The 22,114-nt window shown below is 31.0% G+C and overlaps 1 protein-coding gene across 1 annotated transcript; it reads right to left on the reverse strand.

The window, feature by feature from the left end:
• Nucleotides 1-18,087: 18,087 nt before the first annotated feature.
• Nucleotides 18,088-19,290, reverse strand: LOC131079648 (phospholipase A1-Igamma1, chloroplastic-like). The gene is made up of 2 exons (XM_058017655.2): nt 18,747-19,290; nt 18,088-18,656 (listed from the first exon to the last, which is right to left on the reverse strand). The coding sequence occupies exons 1-2, from the start codon at nt 19,288-19,290 to the stop codon at nt 18,088-18,090; spliced, it is 1,113 nt and encodes a 370-aa protein (XP_057873638.2).
• Nucleotides 19,291-22,114: the final 2,824 nt, after the last annotated feature.

Consider the following 22,114-nt stretch of genomic DNA (forward strand, 5'->3'; position numbering starts at 1 on the left):
AAGTAGCGATAAGGGAATCCTTGATATCATCCTTCCCTAAAAGTAACCAGGACAACTTTATTTTTCTATAAAATGGATAGAGTAATCATGACAAATTTATAGCCATATTAATAAATATGATAGACATAAGTGTAATCTAGAAAAAAATTCATTACTTACAAGAATGCTTAAATGCATATGTAACATAAAATATTTTCTTACAATCAATGATTATCTAAGGCAATTGGAAAAATTTAAGTTGCAATGGTAAAGATGATGTAAATATAGAAAGACATACATGTACCTGACAATTAGTTCGGAATTATATGCTGGAAATTTTTGGTTGAGATAAAGTTGATCTTGCGGTTAAAGAAAAAGTGACAAAGATAGTGAAAATAATATCACAATAAAATAGGAGACTTGGTTAAAGGTAGCTTTAAACTATTAAGGTAGGAAACTTCAACATTTTTCATAAATTAAATGAACTCTTTAATCACAATAATTGACATTCAGTCATTGAATAAGCTTGAGAATAAGAATAAATGATGGGTTTATAATTCAAATCATCCATATTATAAAAGAAACTCAAATTTTTATTTTTACTACACACCAAAATAGGATTAAAGTGATAACTTTAAAGTGAAAGGGTGTAAAGTATAGATAATTAAACTTGTATTATGATTGAAAAAATTAATTACAATATTTGTTTGAATTTAGTTAGAATAAATAATGGGTGTGTTATTTAAATCATCCATATTATAGAAACAACTCAAATGTCTCATTCTATTGCACACAACATAGGGTTAAAGTGAGAAATTTAATGTGAAGGGGTTTAAAGTATAGATTGAGAAACTTGTATTATGACTAAAAAAAAGTTATATAAAGTTAACTTATATCATCTCTTGATGAAACATAAGAGAAAACAATGGAAGACTTTGATGAAATAAGTTAAACAACTTCCAACAATTTATTTATGTGAAAGGGGTCATACAAGTTCAGTTCTTGGTAAACCACATAGGGAACTACAATAATACCATACTACGTATGATTCATATGGTTTTGAAATGCACAACGGATAATAGGAGCATTGCCCTCTCAATAATAATCATCACAATACATTTCCCGTAGGAAACTACCAAATCCAAATAATTCCATGCATGTTACATGAAATTTAATTACAATTTATTCCATTGCCCTTTATTCAAACTCTTTGATATCACATGTACAAGATCTTGTTACTTCTACTTGTTCAACAGTCTGACTACAACTAAGCGAAAGAGAATGTGCAAAATTTTGGATGTCTATTTCATTAAACCCACTCCATTTCACTAACACATTTGTGCCAATTGATCGTAATGAAGCATTGACTTCTAAATCACTACTTGAAATCAATTATTTCAATTTGTTGTTGAGGATTTGTAATGACCTAAAAAAACTAATAAAAATGTTAATTATGGAGGAGAGAATTGTTGAGATTTTTTACAATCTTTGATTATTGATAAGGACAAATATTTTTGTGCACTAATTATTCTTTGTCCTAATTATCATAACATTTTTTTGTTTTCTAATATGAATTATAAATAGTAAAAATGAAATTAATCTTTTAAAAATGAATCAAATAAGTAATTTCATATTTTAATATTGAATAAATAATCTACATGGTCACATCTAGAAGTAAAATATTGAAATTGAATCACATATTTAAGTGTAAACAAAAGGTATTTAAAAAATACAATAATGTCCAAATTAAATAAATCATATATTGGAAATAGGAATTAGTTTACAAATTTATTAGAAGTTAGGATAATGTAAGGTGCAGTAGATATTACACATAGAAACACATAAATAAATTAGAATAAATACAAATTACTATGGAGATTCATTTAAATAAATAAAAAGGAAGTGCTTTAGTTTGAATAAACAAACAATAAAAAAAAATTCAAGTTAAGAAACATCATATTTATTTCCCATTTGTAAAATAAATGAAAGATTGACAGACAACTCCACGTTTAGTATTGAATATTAAACCTACAAAATGATTTTTTTAAATATAATTGGTTTAAAAAAATAAATATGTTTTAAAATACACAATCATATATACATTAATCATTGTACATTAGAGATAAAATTTCAAAAATAATTGGTTTGAAAATCTGTACATGTTTTAAAAGACATAATAATAAGCAACCCCATTTTAAAAAGTTTAATACATAAAATTGATTATTGGAGAATAGATACCTAATACTTTAGCTTTCCACAAAACAATTTCAATTTAGAAATCAAATCAAATTTACACTTCGCAAATGATAAGCATATCAAAATGGGACTAAGAATGATATAATATAAATATCAACAAGTTTCTCTTACTAAACATGTCTTAGTATTGAGAGAACAAGATTGAAATACATTTAATACCTTATGTGTTATAAATTTAACTAAGGTAATAAATTTACTTTTCCACAAACATTGTCAATTTTCTATAGCACGTTATGTTTTTTTTTACATATTTGGCTATTTACAGTATTGAAGCTAGAAATAAGATTAAATTGCAAATCACCATCTTAAACAATTACTAAGTAGTAATAATACTACATGGGTATCTGACCTCAAAACTAAAAGAGTTCATAAATATTTCCACAAGAAGATTGAAATTTTCATAACAACAAATCATTAACAAAGCAAGAAAAAATAGAAATGTCACAAATCTTGTATGAAAAATATTTTTAAGTGCGTAGGGATCAAGATTTAGTGACATCACATAGCTAGTATGGAAAAAAAAATCATATCATGCTACCAGCATAGAATTCAACAAAAAGGAAATTACAATGCAAGTCTCTATCTCCACTAGAATCAAATCTATATATTGGGCTATAGCTTGAATATTAGATATCCTACTTCCCTAATTATGAAAACATTGGAGCCATTTCCTAGCTATATAATGAGACAAATCACAATTATACTTAACTATGAGCGATAACTAAAATTCACTAGATCAAACAAATTATATAAAAGATTGAAATGGGAAGAAATAATCAAAAAATAAAAAATCTTTCTTAATAAACCTTGGACCAAGCTTCCAAACATTACTTGCCTATTAAATAACAAATTCACTATCTACATAATGTTCTACACACTTAACTAAACATATTAAACACACCACAACACATTGAAATTATCATATTAACCAAAGGCCTGAATAAACTGAATTGAAAAAAACTATTTGCTAAAACTAGTGAACAACAAAACCCACCCCATTTCAAATAAAAGTTTAGAGTCATAGTTCAAATTATATAATTTGTACTTCCCTTTAAGCACTTAAAGTTATAAGAATATCTTAGCTATATAAAAACAAGTCACCTTTGCAGTTAACTTAAAAAATAATTTAGGTCTGCAACAAAACATTTTCATTCGGGAAAAGTAATCAAGATTTAATGAATCTTTCTTCTTCGACATTCAAAAGTTCTAGGAAATCAAAATTTGAAAACATTAGAAACCTAATAATAACAATTTTATCTCTCTCAAAATTCTCCAATTACCTAGGTGAATGATAAAACATGTAAAATTTTAAAATTATATTCTCCTTCTCCCCAAGAATAAAATGACTACTGGTTTCAAGTCAATTCCTTGTTCATCTTCTTGAGCTTGCAATTGTTATCACGTGATGAATATTACTAGTTTCCTATTACAAATCGCTTACAAACTATGTGGTATTCTCTTACTTAGTTCAGGAATTCCTTCAACTATAATACTCTAACTAACAACAACTAATGAAAATAGAGTCAAAAACATCAATCAAAATATGAACAAAGATTAGCTTTTAAAAATTATATAATGCGAAGAGATCAAGCTTCGAACACATTGCATGTCATGCCTAATGGGTGTAAATTAGAGTTTTTTTAATATGACACAATTTAGGAAAATGCATTCACCCAACATGGTAGATGACCAAAACGGTAAATACCAAATTAGAAACAAGTACATACCCATCATTTGTTAAAATCTATCAACTATTTTAATTAGAGACTAAAAATTGACTAATGTTGATCAACAAGTGAAGTGAAAAGTTTTCAATTTAATGTTTTTATTTTAATTACATTTTAAATTTAATTTTCAACTAAAGAAATGTTAATACTAAAAAATTATTAGTAGATTAATCCAAGTCCAATAGTAATTCAAATTATGAGTCTCTAATTATAAATAAACATACAATCTATGTCCGGTAGACTTCTTAGAAATTTTTTAGCCAAATTGTGTGCTTTATGTGAGATTTCTTGTGATGAATTATGTTACTATTTGGAATACTTTGAGAGATTGAAGGAAAAAAAGGGATGGAGGTCCAACATTGAGCCCATTATAAAGAAACCATATGGCATAAAAAAAAAGGAAAAGAAAAAAAAAAGAATAAGCCTCAAGGTTGCATTGTCTTAGCATTCTATTGCATTGTTTTGTTACACTTACAACTACTTTTATTCTTGTTTAAATTTTTTCTAGTGCTTCAGTGACGGTTTCAAAACCCTAAAACTAATTTTATTTTTTTTGAATTGTAGAAATAAACACCTAACTACAACTTCAAAGGAAAAATTACAAACCCTAAACAAATGTATTTAAATAAATAAAATCAAACTAAAAGAAGAAGAAAAATAACAATGTACATTGTTGAAATGCTAGTTAAACTTTTTCGCCACAATTGCTCACAAAATCTTAAATTATTCTCCTAAACCTCTTTAAAACATGAAAAAACTTTGCACAAATTTGAATGGAAATGAAATTGTAGTGAACAGAATCATTCTCATTGCACAATTTTTTTCTAAGAACATTTATATTCAATTATATTAAATTTTTTCTATTCCATTTTTATTCTTTTATAATATTTATTCAATTATTTTCAATAGCTCCACCAAAAACATAATAGAATTGTATCAAATCCAAAAAGTGATCAAGGAGGGTTGTGACAAACATCTCCACTCACAAAATTTTGTTCACTCAAACTTTATGAAAAAAGGAAGTGCTCAACGAAATCAATGGCACTTCGACAAAAATAATGTCTTAAAGTAATTTATAGAGACCTAACCAAATTGTAGTGAATAGAAGAGATTGATGTAAACACCTTCAAAGTAAGTAGCCACCTCAAATCTTATCGAACTTAGTTTTTCCTGCAAATGTTGATGGAATGAGTGTTTATTAAATTTCTAGGTGGCGGCATTAGGAATGTATTAATTTGCAAACATCTTTTGAAAGGATTGAATGTAATTGAGAATATAAATGCATGTACATCCCTCAAAAATGTTTCATGATCAAACAACTAACAAACCATGTCTAAGGTGCATTATGTTAACACTGGTTAGATGAGGAACAATGATTTTGTTTGCGAGACATGATTTATCTCATTTTAAAAGAGAGTAGATGTGAGAAGTGAGAGGCTGGTGAGTTGGCCTATTTTTACACCCAATACTATGCAGTTTGCCCACATTGCCCAAAATTGTTTAAACGTTACTTGTTTCAAACATTGACAAGAACAATTGCTTCTTTCAAATATCAGTAGGAACAATTGGTTTTTTCAAATGTCTACAAATAAAAAGAAGATGTAATGACCAATTTTGAAGCGTGAGAGAAAATTGTCAAGCTCATCATATTCGGGTTTTTTGCAAGTCTATCCTATTGAATAATTAATCCTTATAACCCCCAAAAGTGATTTATTTAAGTATTTAATCATTTTAGGCACCTTATATACAAGGTTAGGCAAATCCAACCTTTAAAATTTTCCATTCTCTCTCCAACAAGATATTATACCAATATGCCCATTAAATTATTTTAATTAAATCAGCACAACATTTCTTAAAGTAATTAAATATAGCATACCATTACACTGGAGTTGTAAATCTGATTTAAATGCACATTAAAATCAAAATTGGCTACATATGAGTGATGATAACCAAACATAATCGAGACACTTAGTATAGATAAATTCTCTCTCCAAGAATCTTGGAGAGCACACCGAAAGTCAAAAATAACCTCGAAAAGTACCCTCTAATTCCTCTAGGCCATCCAAACTTGTTGGTAACATCAAAAAACTACTTTGATATGGTCAATACACACCCATAATATTAGAGCCAACTACAAAGCTAGAGAACATGAAAATGAAGACATTATAATTCTCCCTTCCATAAGATTTATTTGTGTAATGTCCCCTTTATTTGGACCTTAAATTTAATTAAATAAGAAAAATTTAAGTTGTCAAAATTAAATAAATCTAATAACAACTTAATTTAATTATCTAATAAGGCTATAAAAAACACGTTAATTTAAAGATTCACTTTATTATTTCCCATTTTAAAAAAACAAATATTAAAAGGTAAGAAAATTTTAAAAGGGTTTCTAGAAGCTCCTTTGGCAAGTTATAAAAAGACACTTTGAGTCTCTATTGGGTGTGCTTAGTTTATTATTCCTCTAGTATAGCTCCAAAAACTTTTGGATTTCAGTTGACAATCCCTAGGATGGAAATTCTTGAGTTTGGAGAAATTGGATGAAAATCTAGTTTCATTCTTGACGTAGATCCATTTAGGATTCGCGGTTGCATTGTATTGATCAGATTTTCAAAGGTTTTTTTAGAGATTTCTTAGTGGGTTTGCAAATAAGTTTGATAAATATATGGAGTCCTTTTAACAGACAAATTTGCAAGTAGGAGATTAATACTATTTTTCTCTATATTTATTCCATGAGCATTATATTACCTTTGGTAATGATATACTTTCAATATGAATGAATCGATTCATAAAGTCCAAAGATGACTAAAAAGCTTTAATATTTAATTTGAGCATATGGAATATTGTTAATGCCTTGGCAAGAGTTTGTGAGGTTCTAAATACATGATTTGATTGTAATATAAGTCGAAGGCTTTTCTTTGAGGCATGAGATTTATTTAATCTTTTGGTGGTTCATAAATACATTAGAATCACACCCAATATTTGCCATTGAAATTAGCCATGGTTTGACATGGTGAGAAAGTTAAAATAATGTGGAATTTAATCAAGTGTTATCTCTTTTTAGTTCTATAACATCTCGAGGTATGCTAATTGCATCTTGTGCATAGATACCAACCCAAATAGTGAATTCACCATATTGATGTTGTGCTACAGTGATTTTATGTGGCCCCCATTAATAGTACAATAGAATCACACCTAGTATTTGGTATTGAAATTATTTATGGTTTGACATGGTGAGAAAGTTTTAATAATGTGGAATTTATTCAAGTATTATCTCTTTTTAGTTCTACAACATCTTGACATATGCTTATTCCGTCTTGTGCATAGATACCAACCCAAATAGTGAATTCACCATGTTGATGTTGTGCTATAGTAATTTTATGTGGGCCACATTAAGAGTATACTTGATGATACTTGTATATTCAATCAAAATGTTATGCACCCTAACAAATATAGACCGTGCAATAGTACTCCCTTTCTTGTTGTAAACCGACAAGTTCAGTTTTCAACCCATGATAATTCAATCTATAATAGTCCGTTACAAGAAGGAAAGATTCAATGATCTTGGGTGGGTCAATAGACAACTCAATTGGCTCCACCTCATAGGACCACACACAACACCTTAATCCCATATCCCATTGGTGTCATCAACAACTAGATGTCACCTCATCATCCAACTCAAAGAGAGGATTTTAGAAAGTCAAATTAGCACTCATAACAAACAATGGGCTATCAATAAACTTAAAAGTTATTACCACTTTCTAATTCAAACCAACCATCCTAACATTAAAAATTTTAACATGTCAAATTAGGACTCTACTTGAAGCTAAAGTCTTCTTGTATTTATTCAAGATCTTCAATCACCTACTTGAGTTCCTTTGCCCTTTCTTTCTTTTGCTACTCTATGAACTGTTTAGTAACAACAAGCTAATATTTTTCTTCTAGAGGAATCATTTGTGTATTCTCCAAGGCCTCCTTACTATCCTTAAGGTCCAAGGTGAGCTTATTAACTTCATCTTATTTAATTTTCAATGAACTAGAAAAAGCTTCAGTAATTTTTATGATTTCATCTCTCTAAAAGTAATTGTAACCATATTTGATGGACTGTCAAGCTTCTTTTACGACTTATAAATTTGCAAGAATAAATTTACCTTCCATCCCCAAATGTCTTCTCTAAATTAGGTCCTTTGAATAGAGGACTTCCGCGATCTTGTGAGTGTCATCAAAATAGAATAACGGTACCACAATTATATCCTCACTGACCTTCAACAAATTCTTCAAAATATGTCTCTCAAAACTAGCATGTTGAAAATAATTTTTTAATTGGTCCTCCAAATCAGCCACCTTAATGTCATACTCTTTACATAGTTTAGGCTCACAAGTTAGAACAACCCCTTGGTCAAAATAAAATTCATCAACTACTGCAATATTATTAGCTTCAATTTATAATATAATATTTAATTTTATTTATTGATTGGACCACATATGTGATTGAGTTTCCAAGCATCTTGACATGTGAAACATCACTTCTCTTTTTACTTCTATCTATTTTTGTGGGATCTTGTATGTTGTAAACCAAAAGAAATCACTTCCTATTTTGTCAACTAGTTTTTAAGCTTCTCAATTTTTTACTCTACTACTTTTTATGAGAACCTATGAGCTATATGTGAGACTGATTGTTCCTTTCTAAAAATGGCCAAAAATTAAAATTGTACCTTCTTAGAGAGATATCATCATCTTCATTTGAAATCAAGCAAAAAATAGTTAACATGGATGCCTTAACATTTTATGCATGATGTTTTTTTATTTTGGTAAAGAATCATTGGAACATTCAAATAATTAAATTATTGCACTTGAGATCAATAAAAATAACAAATGATCTCACCTTATCCATAACTTTTAAACTTTGAGCCCTCTTATCAAAAGAAGGGCTTCTGGTACCACACAACCCATGAAATCTTTTAATAATAATTTATAAAATCATCATCATTATATCATTATCATATAGTGTTATATGAATTGTAATTCTTAAGAACTCATTGAGACAAGAGGCAACTTCAAGTCTTAATCCTCATGAGGATGTTCCATAAGCTTCTGTTGGACCAATTCAACATACTGCAATATAATTGTTGTACATTAGACAAACATAACTCCAATTACATCAGCTTAATAAGAAAATTATCTAGAAATTGGAGACTCCAACTTTATTCCAATCATTAAGAGCCAAATTTCCACTTTTCTTTCTATAATTTCCTAGGTTGAATACACTTCATCGAATCATTGAAATATTTTGATAAGTGACCCACAATCTAATTTTCTTTAGATGCAATAATATACCAAGTTTGAATATTTTCCAAAATGTCATGCAACTCAAGAAACTTTAATAGATGGTAGTCTCCCAAAAGGTTGGCAAGACTACTAGCTCTAATAACTATGTAAGATACCACCTCAGATGTAGCAACTCTTTTTTTTAATTTTCCCCAATTTTAGAGAATTGTCATTAAGACAAATATTTTGCATGCATTTTATGGAAGAGTTTTCATATTGAGGTATTTGGTGATATTTTGTTGATTAGAAAGCAACATATATGTTGTTAGTGAACTTCTCTCATGAGTACTTTATTTTGATATTTTTGTCTCCATATTTGTAACATATTGTATCATTTAGTAAAAAAAATCATATTTTCTAGTTCATATTGTATCATTTAGTATGTTTGTTAAAAAGAAAGGTGTCACTCTAATGGATTACAAGCAAGTCTAGAATCAGACTGCCTAACTATATTTTCTACTGATATCCTATCTCATAAGGAGGAAATTGAGGATGAACTCTTGGTTTAGATGTAGGAGTGGTTATAGTCAGGCAAAGGGAAGCAATTATCCTTCAATCTCAATGGAAGATTAGTGCATTTACATTCTTTTATATTGCCATCTGAATGACTATATTTTTTGGGTGTTTTTCAAATTAGTTTTTGGCTGCTATGAGGCTCCATTTTTTAGTGCCATAGGATGTAATCATATGTAATCATAGAATATGTCTGTTAAGGAATTCTTTTTGGCTAATGTGAAGATTGTGGACAGGTTTACCACGAGCTAGGTATACATAGTTATTGAATCTTTTTATGTAGTTTTATTTCTCTTCATATGTAGGTATTTGTGTCTGGAATATGATAGGGTATGGGATGCCATCATGTGGCTTCAAGAAATATTTCTACTCTATTAGTGTTTTTTAGTGTGTATATTATAGTGTATTTGGATTTTTTTATAAAAAATAATATATATGCAATAATAATTTATCTATGTAATCCAACAATTGTAGCTACAAATACTCATAGTTATTAGAGGCCTTAATGCTATTAGAATATTGCATCTTTTATATACAGTTTTGAAACATAATTTGCATGGAACTCATTTAATGTTGGTTTTGTTAATTGAATGTCATAGGCCTACACATTGTGTACATCTAAACAAGGTGTTTTTGCTTGATCTATTAGGTCAGGGCAGCTAAGTGAAATATTACTCATAAATCTTGAATGCAACTTCTAGGAAGTTAATTCCAATTGATTGATGGGCATGGATCACTTGATAGTGTAGTGTATTCAATTGCGTACAAATAAAATTTCACACTCAATTTGGACTCACTTTGGACATTATGTTCAATTCATGTATGATTGTGTTTAGTTTAAGGAATGTTTTTGAAAACTAGGTGCAATCCTCTAGTCGTGAGCGTTGTTCTCATCTAAATTGTGAATAGTTTGAGTTGTTGTTGGATAGTTGCTCTCGTGTCTCACAAATTTGTTCCAATCGCTCCATGAGTCCTTCAAAGGTGAATTCTAAATTCCATGAGGCATTCTCATGGTTTGATACTATCCCATAAGTTTTATAAATATTGACGTTTTAAAATACTCATATACATCTTGTGTATTTTTTAATTTTACTACCAATAAGGTAAATGATTTATTTCTTAGTCCAACCTTTACTTTTATGGTTCTTCCTTCAAGTGGACCCTGATACTCATTTTGCACAAAAAATAGACATTATAGTATGTAATATTTAATATAAATGCATGTACATAGCTCAAAAATGTTTCATGATCAAACAACTAACAAAACATGTCTAGGGTGCATTATGTTAACGCCGATTAGATGAGGAACAATGACTTTGTTTGCGAGAGAAGATTTATCTCATTTTAAAAGAGATTAGATGTGAGAAGTGAGAGGCTGGTGAGTTGGCCTATTTTACACCCAATACTATGCAGTTTGCCCACATTGCCCAAAATTGTTTAAATGTTACTTGTTTCAAACATTGAAAAGAATAATTGCTTCTTTCAAATATCAGCCGGAACAGTTGGTTTTTTCAAATGTCTACAAACAAAAAGAAGATGTAATGACCAATTTTGAAGAATGAGACAAAATTGTCAAGCTCACCATGTGCAGGATTTTTTGCAAGTGTAGCCTATTGAATAATTAATCCTTATAACCCCCAAAAGTGATTTATTTAACTACTTAATCATTTTCGGCACCTTAGGTACAAGGTTAGGCAAATACAACATTTAAAACTTTCCATTCTCTCTCCAACAAGATACTATACAAATATGCCCATTAAATTATTTTAATTAAATCAGCACAACATTTCTTAAATTAATTAAATATAGCATAACATTACACCGGAGTTGTAAATCTAGTTCAAATGAACATTAAAATCAAAATTCGCTGCATATGAGTGATGTTAACCAAACAGAATCAAGACATTTAGTATAGATAAATTCTCTCTCCAAGAATCTTGGAGAGCACACTGAAAGTCAAAAATAACCTTAAAATGTACCCTCTAAGTCCTCTAGGCCATCCAAACTTGTTGGTAACATAAAAAAACTACTCTGATATGGTCGATACACACCCATAATATTAGAGCCAACTACAAAGCTAGAGAACATGAAAATGGGGACATTATAATTCTCCCTTCCATAAGATTTATTTGTGTAATGTCCCCTTTATTTGGACCTTAAAGTTAATTAAATAAGAAAAATATAAGTTGTCAAAATTAAATAAATTTAGTAACAAATTAATTTAATTATCTAATAAGGTTATAAAAAACGCATTAATTTAAAGTTTCACTTTATTATTTCCCATTTTAAAAAGACAAATATTAAAAGGTAAGAGAGTTTTAAAAGGGTTTCTGGAAGCTCCTTTGGCGAGTTATAAAAAGACACTTTGAGTCTCTATTGGATATGCTTAGTTTATTATTTCTCTAGTATACCTCCAAAAGCTTTTGGATTTTAGTTGACAATCCCTAGGATGGAAATTCTTGGGTTTGGAGAAATTGGATGGAAACCTAGTTTCATTCTTGATGTAGATTCATTTAGGATTCGCGGTTGCATTGTATTGATCAGATTTTCAAAGGTTTTCTAGAGATTTCTTAGTGGGTTTGCAAATAAGTTTAATAAATATAAGAAGTCCTTTTAACAAAAAAATATGTAGGTAGGAGATTAATACTATTTTTTTCTCTATTTATTCCATGAGCATTATATTACCTTTGGTAATGATATACTTTCAATATGAATGAATCGATTCATAAAGTCCAAAGATGACTAAAAAGCTTTAATATTTAATTCGAGCATATGGAATATTGTTAATGCCTTGGCAAAAGTTTGTGAGGTTCTAAATACATGATTCGATTGTATTATAAGTCTAAGGCTTTTGTTTGAGGCATGAGATTTATTTAATCTTTTGTTGGTTTATAAATACATTAGAATCACACCCAATGTTGGTATTGAAATTACCTATGGTTTGACATGGTGAGAAAGATATAAGAATGTGGAATTTAATCAAGTGTTATCTCTTTTTAGTTCTATAACATCTCGAGGTATGATAATTGCATCTTGTGCATAGATACCAACCCAAATAGTGAATTCACCATATTGATGTTGTGCTACAGTGATTTTATGTGGCCCCCATTAATAGTACATTAGAATCACACCTATTATTTGGCATTGAAATTACTTATGGCTTGACATGGTGAGAAAGTTTTAATAATGTGGAATTTATTCAAGTATTATCTCTTTTTAGTTCTACAACATCTTGACATATGCTTATTCCATCTTGTTCATAGATATTAACCCAAATAGTGAATTCACCATGTTGATGTTGTGCTATAGTAATTTTATGTGGGCCACATTAAGAGTATACTTGATGATACTTATATATTCAATCAAAATGGTATGCACCCAAGCAAATATAGACCATGCAATAGTACTCCCTTTCTTGTTGTAAATCGACAAGTTCAGTTGTCAACCTATGATAATTCAATCTATAATAGTCCATTACAAGAAGTAAAGATTCAATGATCTTGGGTGGGTCAATAGACAACTCAATTTGCTCCACCTCATAGGACCACACACAACACCTTAATCCCACATCCCATTGGTGTCATCAACAACTAGATGTCACCTCATCATCCAACTCAAAGAGTGGATTATTGAAAGTCAAATTAGCACTCATAACAAACAATGGGCTATCAATAAACTTAAAAGTTATTACCACTTTCTAATTCAAACCAACCATCCTAACGTCCAAAATTTGAACATGTCAAATTAGGACTCTACTTGAAGCTAAAGTCTTCTTGGATTTAGTCAAGATCTTCAATCACCTACTTGAGTTCCTTTGCCCTTTCTTTCTTTTCCTACTCCGTTAACTTTTTAGTAACAACAAGCTAATATTTTGGTTCTAGAGGAATCATTTGTGTATTCTCCAAGGCCTCCTTACTATCCTTAAGGTCCAAGGTGAGCTTATTAACTTCATCTTATTTAATTTTCAATGAATTAGCAAAAGCTTCAGTAATTTTTATGATTTCATCTCTCTCTAAAAGTAATTGTAGCCATATTTGATGGACTGTAAAGCTTCTTTTACCACTCATAAATTTGCAAGAATAAATTTACCTTCCATCCCCAAATGTCTTCTCTAAATTAGGTCCTTCAAATAGAGGAATTCCGTGATCTTGTGAGCGTCATCAAAATAGAATAAGGGTACCACAATTATATCCTCACTGACCTTCAACGAATTCTTCAGACTATGTGTCTCAAAGCCAGCATCTTGAAAAGAATTTTCTAATTGGTCCTCCAAATCAGCCACCTTAATGTCATACTCTTTACATAGTTTAGGCTCACAAGTTAGAACAATCCCTTGGTCAAAATAAAATTCATCAACTACTGTAATATTCCTAGCTTCAATTTATAATGTAATATTTAATTTTATTTATTGATTGGACCACATATGTGATTGAGTGTCCAAGCATCTTGACATGTGAAACATCATTTCTATTTTATTTTACTAGCTATATTTTGTGGAATCTTCTATCCTGTAAACCAAAAGAAATTATTTCCTTTTTAGTCAACTAGTTTTTAAGCTTCTCAATTCTCTTCTCTACTAATTTTTATGAGAACTCACAAGCTATATGTGATAGATGTTGTTCCTTTCTAAAAATGGCAAAAATTTGAAATCGTACCTACTTAGAGATTCATCATCTTCATTTGAAATCAAGCAAAAAATAGTTAACATGGATGCCTTAACATTTTACGCATGATGTTTTTTTATTTTGGTAAAGAATCATTGAAACATTCAAAGAATTAAATTATTGCACTTGAGATCAATAAGAATAACAAATGATGTCACCTTATCTATAACTTTTAAACTTTGAGCCCTCTTATCAAAAGAAGGACTTCTGGTACCACACAACCCATGAAATCCTTTAATAATAATCTATAAAATTATCATCATTATATCATTATCATATAGTGTTATATGAATTGTAATTCTTAATAACTCATTGAGACAAGAGGCAACTTCAAGTCTTCATCCTAATGAGGATGTTCCATAAGCTTCCGTTGGACCAATTCAACATCCTGCAATATAACTGTTCTACCTTAGACAAACATAATTCCAATTACATCAGCTTAATAAGAAAATTATCTAGAAATTGAAGACTCAAACTTTATTCCAATCATTAAGAGCCAAATTTCCACTTTTCTTTCTATAATTTCCTAGGTTGAATACACTTCATTGAATCATTGAAATATTTTGATAAGTGACCCACAATCTAATTTTCTTTAGATGCAATAATATACCAAGTTTTAATGCTTTCCAAAATGTCATGCAACTCAAGATACTTTAATATATGGTAGTCTCCCAACAGGTTGGCAAGACCTCTAGCTCTAATACCTATGTAAGATACCACCTCAAATGTAGCAACTCTTTTTTTTAATTTTCCCCAATTTTAGAGAATTGTCATTAAGACAAATATTTTGCATGCATTTTATGGAAGAGTTTTCATATTGAGGTATTTGGTGATATTTTGTTGATTAGAAATCCGCATATATGTTGTTAATGAACTTCTTTCATGAGTACTTTATTTTGATATGTTTGTCTCCATATTTGTAGCATATTGTATCATTTAGTAAAAAAAAATCATATTTTCTAGTTCATATTGTATCATTCAGTATGTTTGTTAAAAAGAAAGTTGTTACTCTAATGGATTACAAGCAAGTCTAGAATCAGACTGCCTAACTATAATTTTGACTGATATCCTATCTTATAAGGAGGAAATTGAGGATGAACTCTTGGTTTAGATGTAGGAGAGGTTATAGTCAAGCAAAGGGAAGCAATTCTCCTTCAATCTCCATGGAAGATTAGTGCATTTACATGCTTTTATATTGCCATCTGAATGACTCTATTTTTTGGGTGTTTTTCAAATTAGTTTTTGGCTGCTATGAGGCTCCATTTTTTAGTGCCATAGGATGTAATCATATGTAATCATAGAATATGTCTGTTAAGGAATTCTTTTTGGCTAATGTGAAAATTGTGGACAGGTTTACCACGAGCTAGGTATACATAGTTATTGAATCTTTTTATGTAGTTTTATTTCTCTTCATATGTAAGTCTCTGTGTCTGGAATATGAAAGGGTATGGGATGCCATCATATGGCTACAAGGAATATTTCTACTCTATTAGTGTTTTTTAGTGTGTATATTATAGTGTATTTGGATATTTTTATTAAAAAATAATATATATGCAATAATAATTTATCTATGTAATCCAACAATTGTAGCTGCAAATACTCATAGTTAATAGAGGCCTTAATGCTATTAGAATATTGCATATTTTATATATAGTTTTGAACAATAATTTGCATGGAACTCAATTAATGTTGGTTTTGTTAATTGAACGTCATAGGCCTATGCTTTGTGTACGTTTAAACAAGGTGTTTTTGCTTGATCTATTAGGTCAGGGCAGCGAAGTGAAATATTACTCATAAATCTTGAATGCAACTTCTAGGAAGTTAATTCTAATTGATTGATGGGCATGGATCACTTGATAGTGTAGTGTAGTAGATTGCTTACAAATACAATTTCACACTCAATTTGGACCCACTTTGGACATTATGTTCAGTTCATGCATAATTGTGGTTAGTTTCAGGAATGTTTTTGAAAACTAGGTGCAATCTGCTACTCATAAATCTTGAATGCAACTTCTAGAAAGTTAATTCTAATTGATTTATGGGCATGGATCACTTGATAGTGTAGTGTAGTCGATTTCTTACAAATACAATTTCACACTCAATTTGGACCCACCTTGATTATTATGTTCAGTTCATGTATGATTGTGCCTAGTTTCAGGAATATTTTTGAAAACTAGGTGCAATCCACTACTCATAAGCGTTGTTCTCATCTAAATTGTGAACAGTTTGAGTTGTTGTTGGATAGTTTCTCTCGTGTCTCACAAATTTGTTCCAATCGCTCTATGAGTCCTTCAAACATGAATTCTAAATTCCATGAGGCATTCTCACAGTTTGATACTATCCCATAAGATTTGCTTCCCATTTTTTTATTGTACTCCCATCCAAATAGAAGTGGATCTAAAATAAAGAACGTTTCCTTTTTAAAAACTCCATACATATTGAGTAATATTGCTAAGTTATTGTAAAAATTCTATGGATAACAATCTATCTATCAGAAATTTGGTAAGCCGAAAGGGTTACTCATAATTGTGCAATATTATCATTGTATGTTGTTGTCTAAGGAACGAGTCCAAAAAACATAAAAGTATAAGTAGATTTTGGAGATTGCATGTGTCCAAACCGAATCTATGGTCATCTTTAGCAAGTCCATAAAATTTCATATGTAGGCTGATTGCAAAAATACTAGGCAAAAAGTGGCATTTAATAAATGATTAAATATATAAGAAAGAAAGAGTACTTAAGAAATTATTGTCCAATAAAATTGGCTATTTGATATTGCATTATAGTTTCCTTGGATTATACATAATTGATTTCAACGATTTGGTATTCAGCTCATGTAAGGCTCCTAACTTAAAATCACACACTTTTCATTCATGATTTAATCAAAAAATGAAATCAAGAATAAAAAATGCATCCTTTATATTTTGTTGATAGTTGATAAGATTGATTGGTAAAGAAGGAAGCTCAATATTTTCACCATCACAATTTAGTTCCTTATCAAGAAAGCTAACTTGATTCTTTGTAGTCCCTTAGGTCTTCTTCAAGCTCTCATAAATTAAATGCAATGCCTCCCCATCATGGGTAAGTTGCGGCATTACCATAGTAGCCTCCACAATAATTGTCACATCCCTAGACAATCATTGTTTTAGAATTATAAAGTGTGCTAGTGTAGAGCTATATACCTAGAAACCAAATATTTGGTAATCTCATAATTATAGATAGTATGGCATGCATACATGCAATCCTCAACTAAAGTTCTCGGTAGATTTAGATAGCACTAGAACATTGATATTGTCACTAATTCTGAGGATTAGAGAAAGATTTGAGAACTTACCCTTGTTGACTATTTTTACAAATTTTGTATGAAGGTATTTTGGGCTACAACAGAGCTAAGGCGTATTATCTCTTGTTTAATAGCAATGTTCATAATTAAAATCAATACTGATTTACGCATACTTTTATTATCTATCAGATTACTGATGACACGTGATTGTTTTCTATGACAATCAAATGCTAATCTGTATCATCCACAGCTATGAACTCCTGCATAGTTGATTTCATTTCACGCTTAAGGTTAAGCTTTGAAGTTAAATTAATTCAATAATGAATGTGACAACATGTTAAATATATGCATCCAGAGCTTGATCTCTTCCACTCCAAGAAAACGGCTGCTTACTTCCAACGTACCCGTCAGGTAAATGCAAGTAAAGCTCTAAATTATGAAAGTAGGCAAGATTATGGGTGTGCTGAATGAATGGAGAATTGTTGTGTAAAGGAAGCTCGACGCCAACATGAAAGTATGTCCACGGAAGCCACTGCAGCAATTTGCTGAGGCATCCCACATTATCGTTCATACAAACTCCGGGCACTTTGGGAACCAGGTCACGCTTGTTCACAAACCTCAGCACTTTCACTCCAATCTCCTCCCCCCGTTTAGCAAACGCAAGATTTCCCACCCGGGGAGAGGCAAAAGCGAAGACGGTGACGGGAATTTGATGAAAATTATGCTTGGTGCAAAGCATTTGCTTGATATCATAAGCGCTCAAGGTTGCAAGAGCAGCTCCTAAGCTGTGTCCCGTAAATATTATGCTTAAATTGTCCATCTCTTTTTCATAAACTTGAATCAATCGTTCTATATCTGAGACTACCAAATCTCTGCTGCTGATGTTCACAGTGGCTCCTGCAGCGCCTTGACGGTGACAGACAGTTGAAGTATAGCAGCTCAGGAATCCTCTCTTAATTAGTACTCCATTCGCGAAATGATGCTCTTAGTCTTTGCCTGTCCTCTTGCATCTATAGGATAATCTTGTAGGTATAAGAATATCTCTCAGGTCTTCTATCCATCCTTCAGCAGTCTGAGTTCCTCTCCATGCAATCACTATGTCTCGTCGTCCAAGCCTTCTTATCTCATTTGGATCCGTGCAAACTGCAATAAAACCCAACCAAACACCTTGGTCTTTTGGTTTTTCACCAAAAACTTTATTTAACAGATTAGTATTGGCGTAAACATATTTAGTGACCTTGTAGCCACTTTCAGACATGCCCATCTTATTGAACAGATCTCTTTTACTGTGATAACATGTGCCGTAGTTTTTGGAGTAGCTTTTGCCATCAAATGCGTTGTAACAAAGCTGTGCCAAATTCCCATATCTGAGAGCTTCAGCTTTCAAATTGGGAACCATGGGATCAAGCAAACCATTCCAATTATGGGCACCTTGTATATCTCTCCATACGTCACATAGCTGAGGCTGCGTTGAGTTAGTTTGGGAACTGGGTAATAATACAGCATTATCTTCAAGCTGGGGCAATGGAAATACGGCCATTGATTGACAGATAGAAATTAAGGAATCAATCAAATAATTGTGTCTGATTTCTGGGATGTCAAACAATGATCGGCCAGACAAAGCGTTCGAGGATGAATACAAGGTTTAAGAAGAGCACCTTATAAATAGAAAATCACGCACTACAATAGCAGACACAGTAGAATTTCAATCTTCCAACCTGAACTTCTTCTTGTTGACGAGAATTGGGCTTATAAGGCTTTGACTTCCCTTGTTCTTCCCGCGTTGTTGTTCAGACACTACATTAATAGTATAGTATTTATTCAAAAACTATAATCAGAAGGTGTCAAGCTCCCCCACACAGATTGCAATATATTCTTTCAGCCGCCTTCACATCATTTATCTCGTGAATTTCCATCGCCACACTCAGATTGTCTGGCCAGGGGTTCCTAACTTTCAAATTAGAAAAACCCATGACCGCTATTTCTTTGTATCAATGCAAACTGCGCATTTTCTAACATTTTAATATTTAAAAGGAAAGATCATAAATTTGTGTGTTAAGATCTTGTTTAGGTATAAAACTGGTATCAAAAAGTTTGATAGGGATTTCCTAATTTTCTTGAATGTAAAGTGAACATTTTTCAAAGGGGAATTTGTAACTCTTGTAAGAACAAGCTATAAATAAACCGACAGAAATGTTGTTTATGTCAAGGTGTGGAAAGTAATAAAGGATGGACTCGGATCATGCATGGTTTTAGGATAGACACATCTCAAATGACACATGATATAAAAAAGATCCTTTTCGTTCCATTTTATTTAGGTTGATGTCAAATTTTTTGGTTTTATATGTTGAAATCACATTTTTTGATTGTAGTGTTTTATGTTTTAAAAAACATGTCTATGTTTGGATATCCATGTTTACATTTATTGATGAAGTATTTGAGATATTTATAAGAGAACTCCATTATTTCAGTTTTATATCTTCCTACACATCTATTATTCGTTAACCCAACTCTAGATTAGGATTTTCTAAAAAAATGTGAAAAAATATCTAACTGATTCAAGTCAAGTGTTAACCTTGTATCATTTGTCGCTTCCTTTATAATTTTTAAAATCTTTGTGAGCTTAAAATCTCACGTCCTTGTGTATATAAACTATAAAATTTTACCTTATGAAGCAGATATTGCAAATGAAGTTGAAACAATAATACCTATTTAACCATGTATAATTAATGTTGAAGATACAACATAGTTGTTTCCAAGATGAATTAATTTGTTGAAGTGTAATACATTTAGATAGGTTATGCATATTTTTTGAATAATACATGTCAATTTTCTTGTTTTGATGTTTTAGAACAAGATAATGTCTTACGGAAGTTTACACTCTACATAATTAGAAAGAATGAATGGTGGTGAGTAAAAAGGGATACAAAATATGAACAATATTCTATACGATTTGTAAAATGCCAATAATCTAAAAATAACATTTATTTTTACAAACATAAATATAAATGTGGATTAGAATGAGTGAATTGAAGATTTTTAGTTATTACTAAGCTAAAAAATTGTAATGAATTTATGTAAAATGGTAATAATTATTGATATAAACATATAGTTCCTATTATTGGTGTAGTTATGATTGATTAAAGCAAGATAGGCCTAGACCTCTTACATAACCACTATAAATAAACTACTTGAAGCCAGAGGACCAGAGGAGGTCATACGGGCCCCACTAGGTAAGGTTGAAGCCAAATGAAACTTATAAAGTCTTAGAATTAGAGCCTGGTGAATAGGGAGAGTGTTCTTGGAAACCACTGACTGAGATAAGGAGGAGCAAATCCATAATTTTTTTTTTAATTTAGCTCCTATTATTTGTGTAGTAAAAATATTAGTTAGAACTTTTATTATGTGTCAACAATTGTAAGTAATTCAAATGAAATGTGGGACGTAATTTGCAATTAATTAATTATTGCTAGTAGGTATGATCACTTGTAAATACATCTATCACTAATTTTTGGAGAGCAGTAATAGAAATTTGAAATAGGAAGCAACTCAAGAAAAGAACAAAAACTTGAAATATAAAAAATAAAGTTATTATATTTTATTAATGTAAGCAGCTAGAGAGGTGGGAATAGCAGGAACAGCTGGAGCGATTGGTTTGAATTCAAATGGAGTAGGAGTGGGAGCAGGAAGATCAGGTGATGAAGGTTCCGGAGGCTCCCACGTGATGTAATCCATGGGAGAAACAAAATCTGAAGCTTTTGATGGCAGTCTCAATGGGTTTTGGGATGGGGGCACCTTGGCAGTACCAACATAAGAAAAAACCGACTTTACTGTTTTACCTTGAGGTGGGGAGGGTCCTAGAATGTTTGTGGAGAATCTTAAGAAATCGAGATCTCTAGACTGCAATAGAAAATGGTCTACTTTATTTGGGTCAAACCTCAAATTCAAGGCTATTGCACCTGTTCCCCATGAAGTGGACTCGGACTTTGGTTCTTGTTCCATTTCTATTCTAGATTGTATCGTGGAAAAGAATATGGCTAATCTGGCCTCTATCCTTGTTGGCAAGTTTATTGGCCCTCGACCTAATATTAAAGCTGTTAAGGATTCAATGTCCCGTAAATGGAAGGGAAAGGGTCAAATTGATGTGGTTGCCATGTCCAATGGTGTTTTCTCCTTCTCCTTTGCCTGTGAGGAGGACCTTCGATCTTTCTTAGCGGGTGGTCCCTAGATGTTAGGCAAATCATCATTGGCTCTCAAGAAATGGGAACTAGGCTTTAACCCAAAGGATTGGGAATGTAATGAGGCCCCTATTTGGTTGCGGCTACCAAATTTGCCTATGGAGTTCTCGATTGAAGAAATCTTTG

The sequence above is a fragment of the Cryptomeria japonica genome, chromosome 10 (genome assembly GCF_030272615.1).
Source record: "Cryptomeria japonica chromosome 10, Sugi_1.0, whole genome shotgun sequence".
In the NCBI taxonomy this organism is placed as follows: domain Eukaryota; kingdom Viridiplantae; phylum Streptophyta; class Pinopsida; order Cupressales; family Cupressaceae; genus Cryptomeria; species Cryptomeria japonica.

Coding starts and splice junctions, on each gene's coding strand:
- LOC131079648 (XM_058017655.2), bottom strand. CDS start 19,290: ATGGCCGTATTTCCATTGCCCCAGCTTGAAGATAATGCTGTATTATTA. Junction 18,657..18,746: donor CTATAGATGCAAGAGGACAG/GCAAAGACTAAG, acceptor GTCACCGTCAAG/GCGCTGCAGGAGCCACTGTG.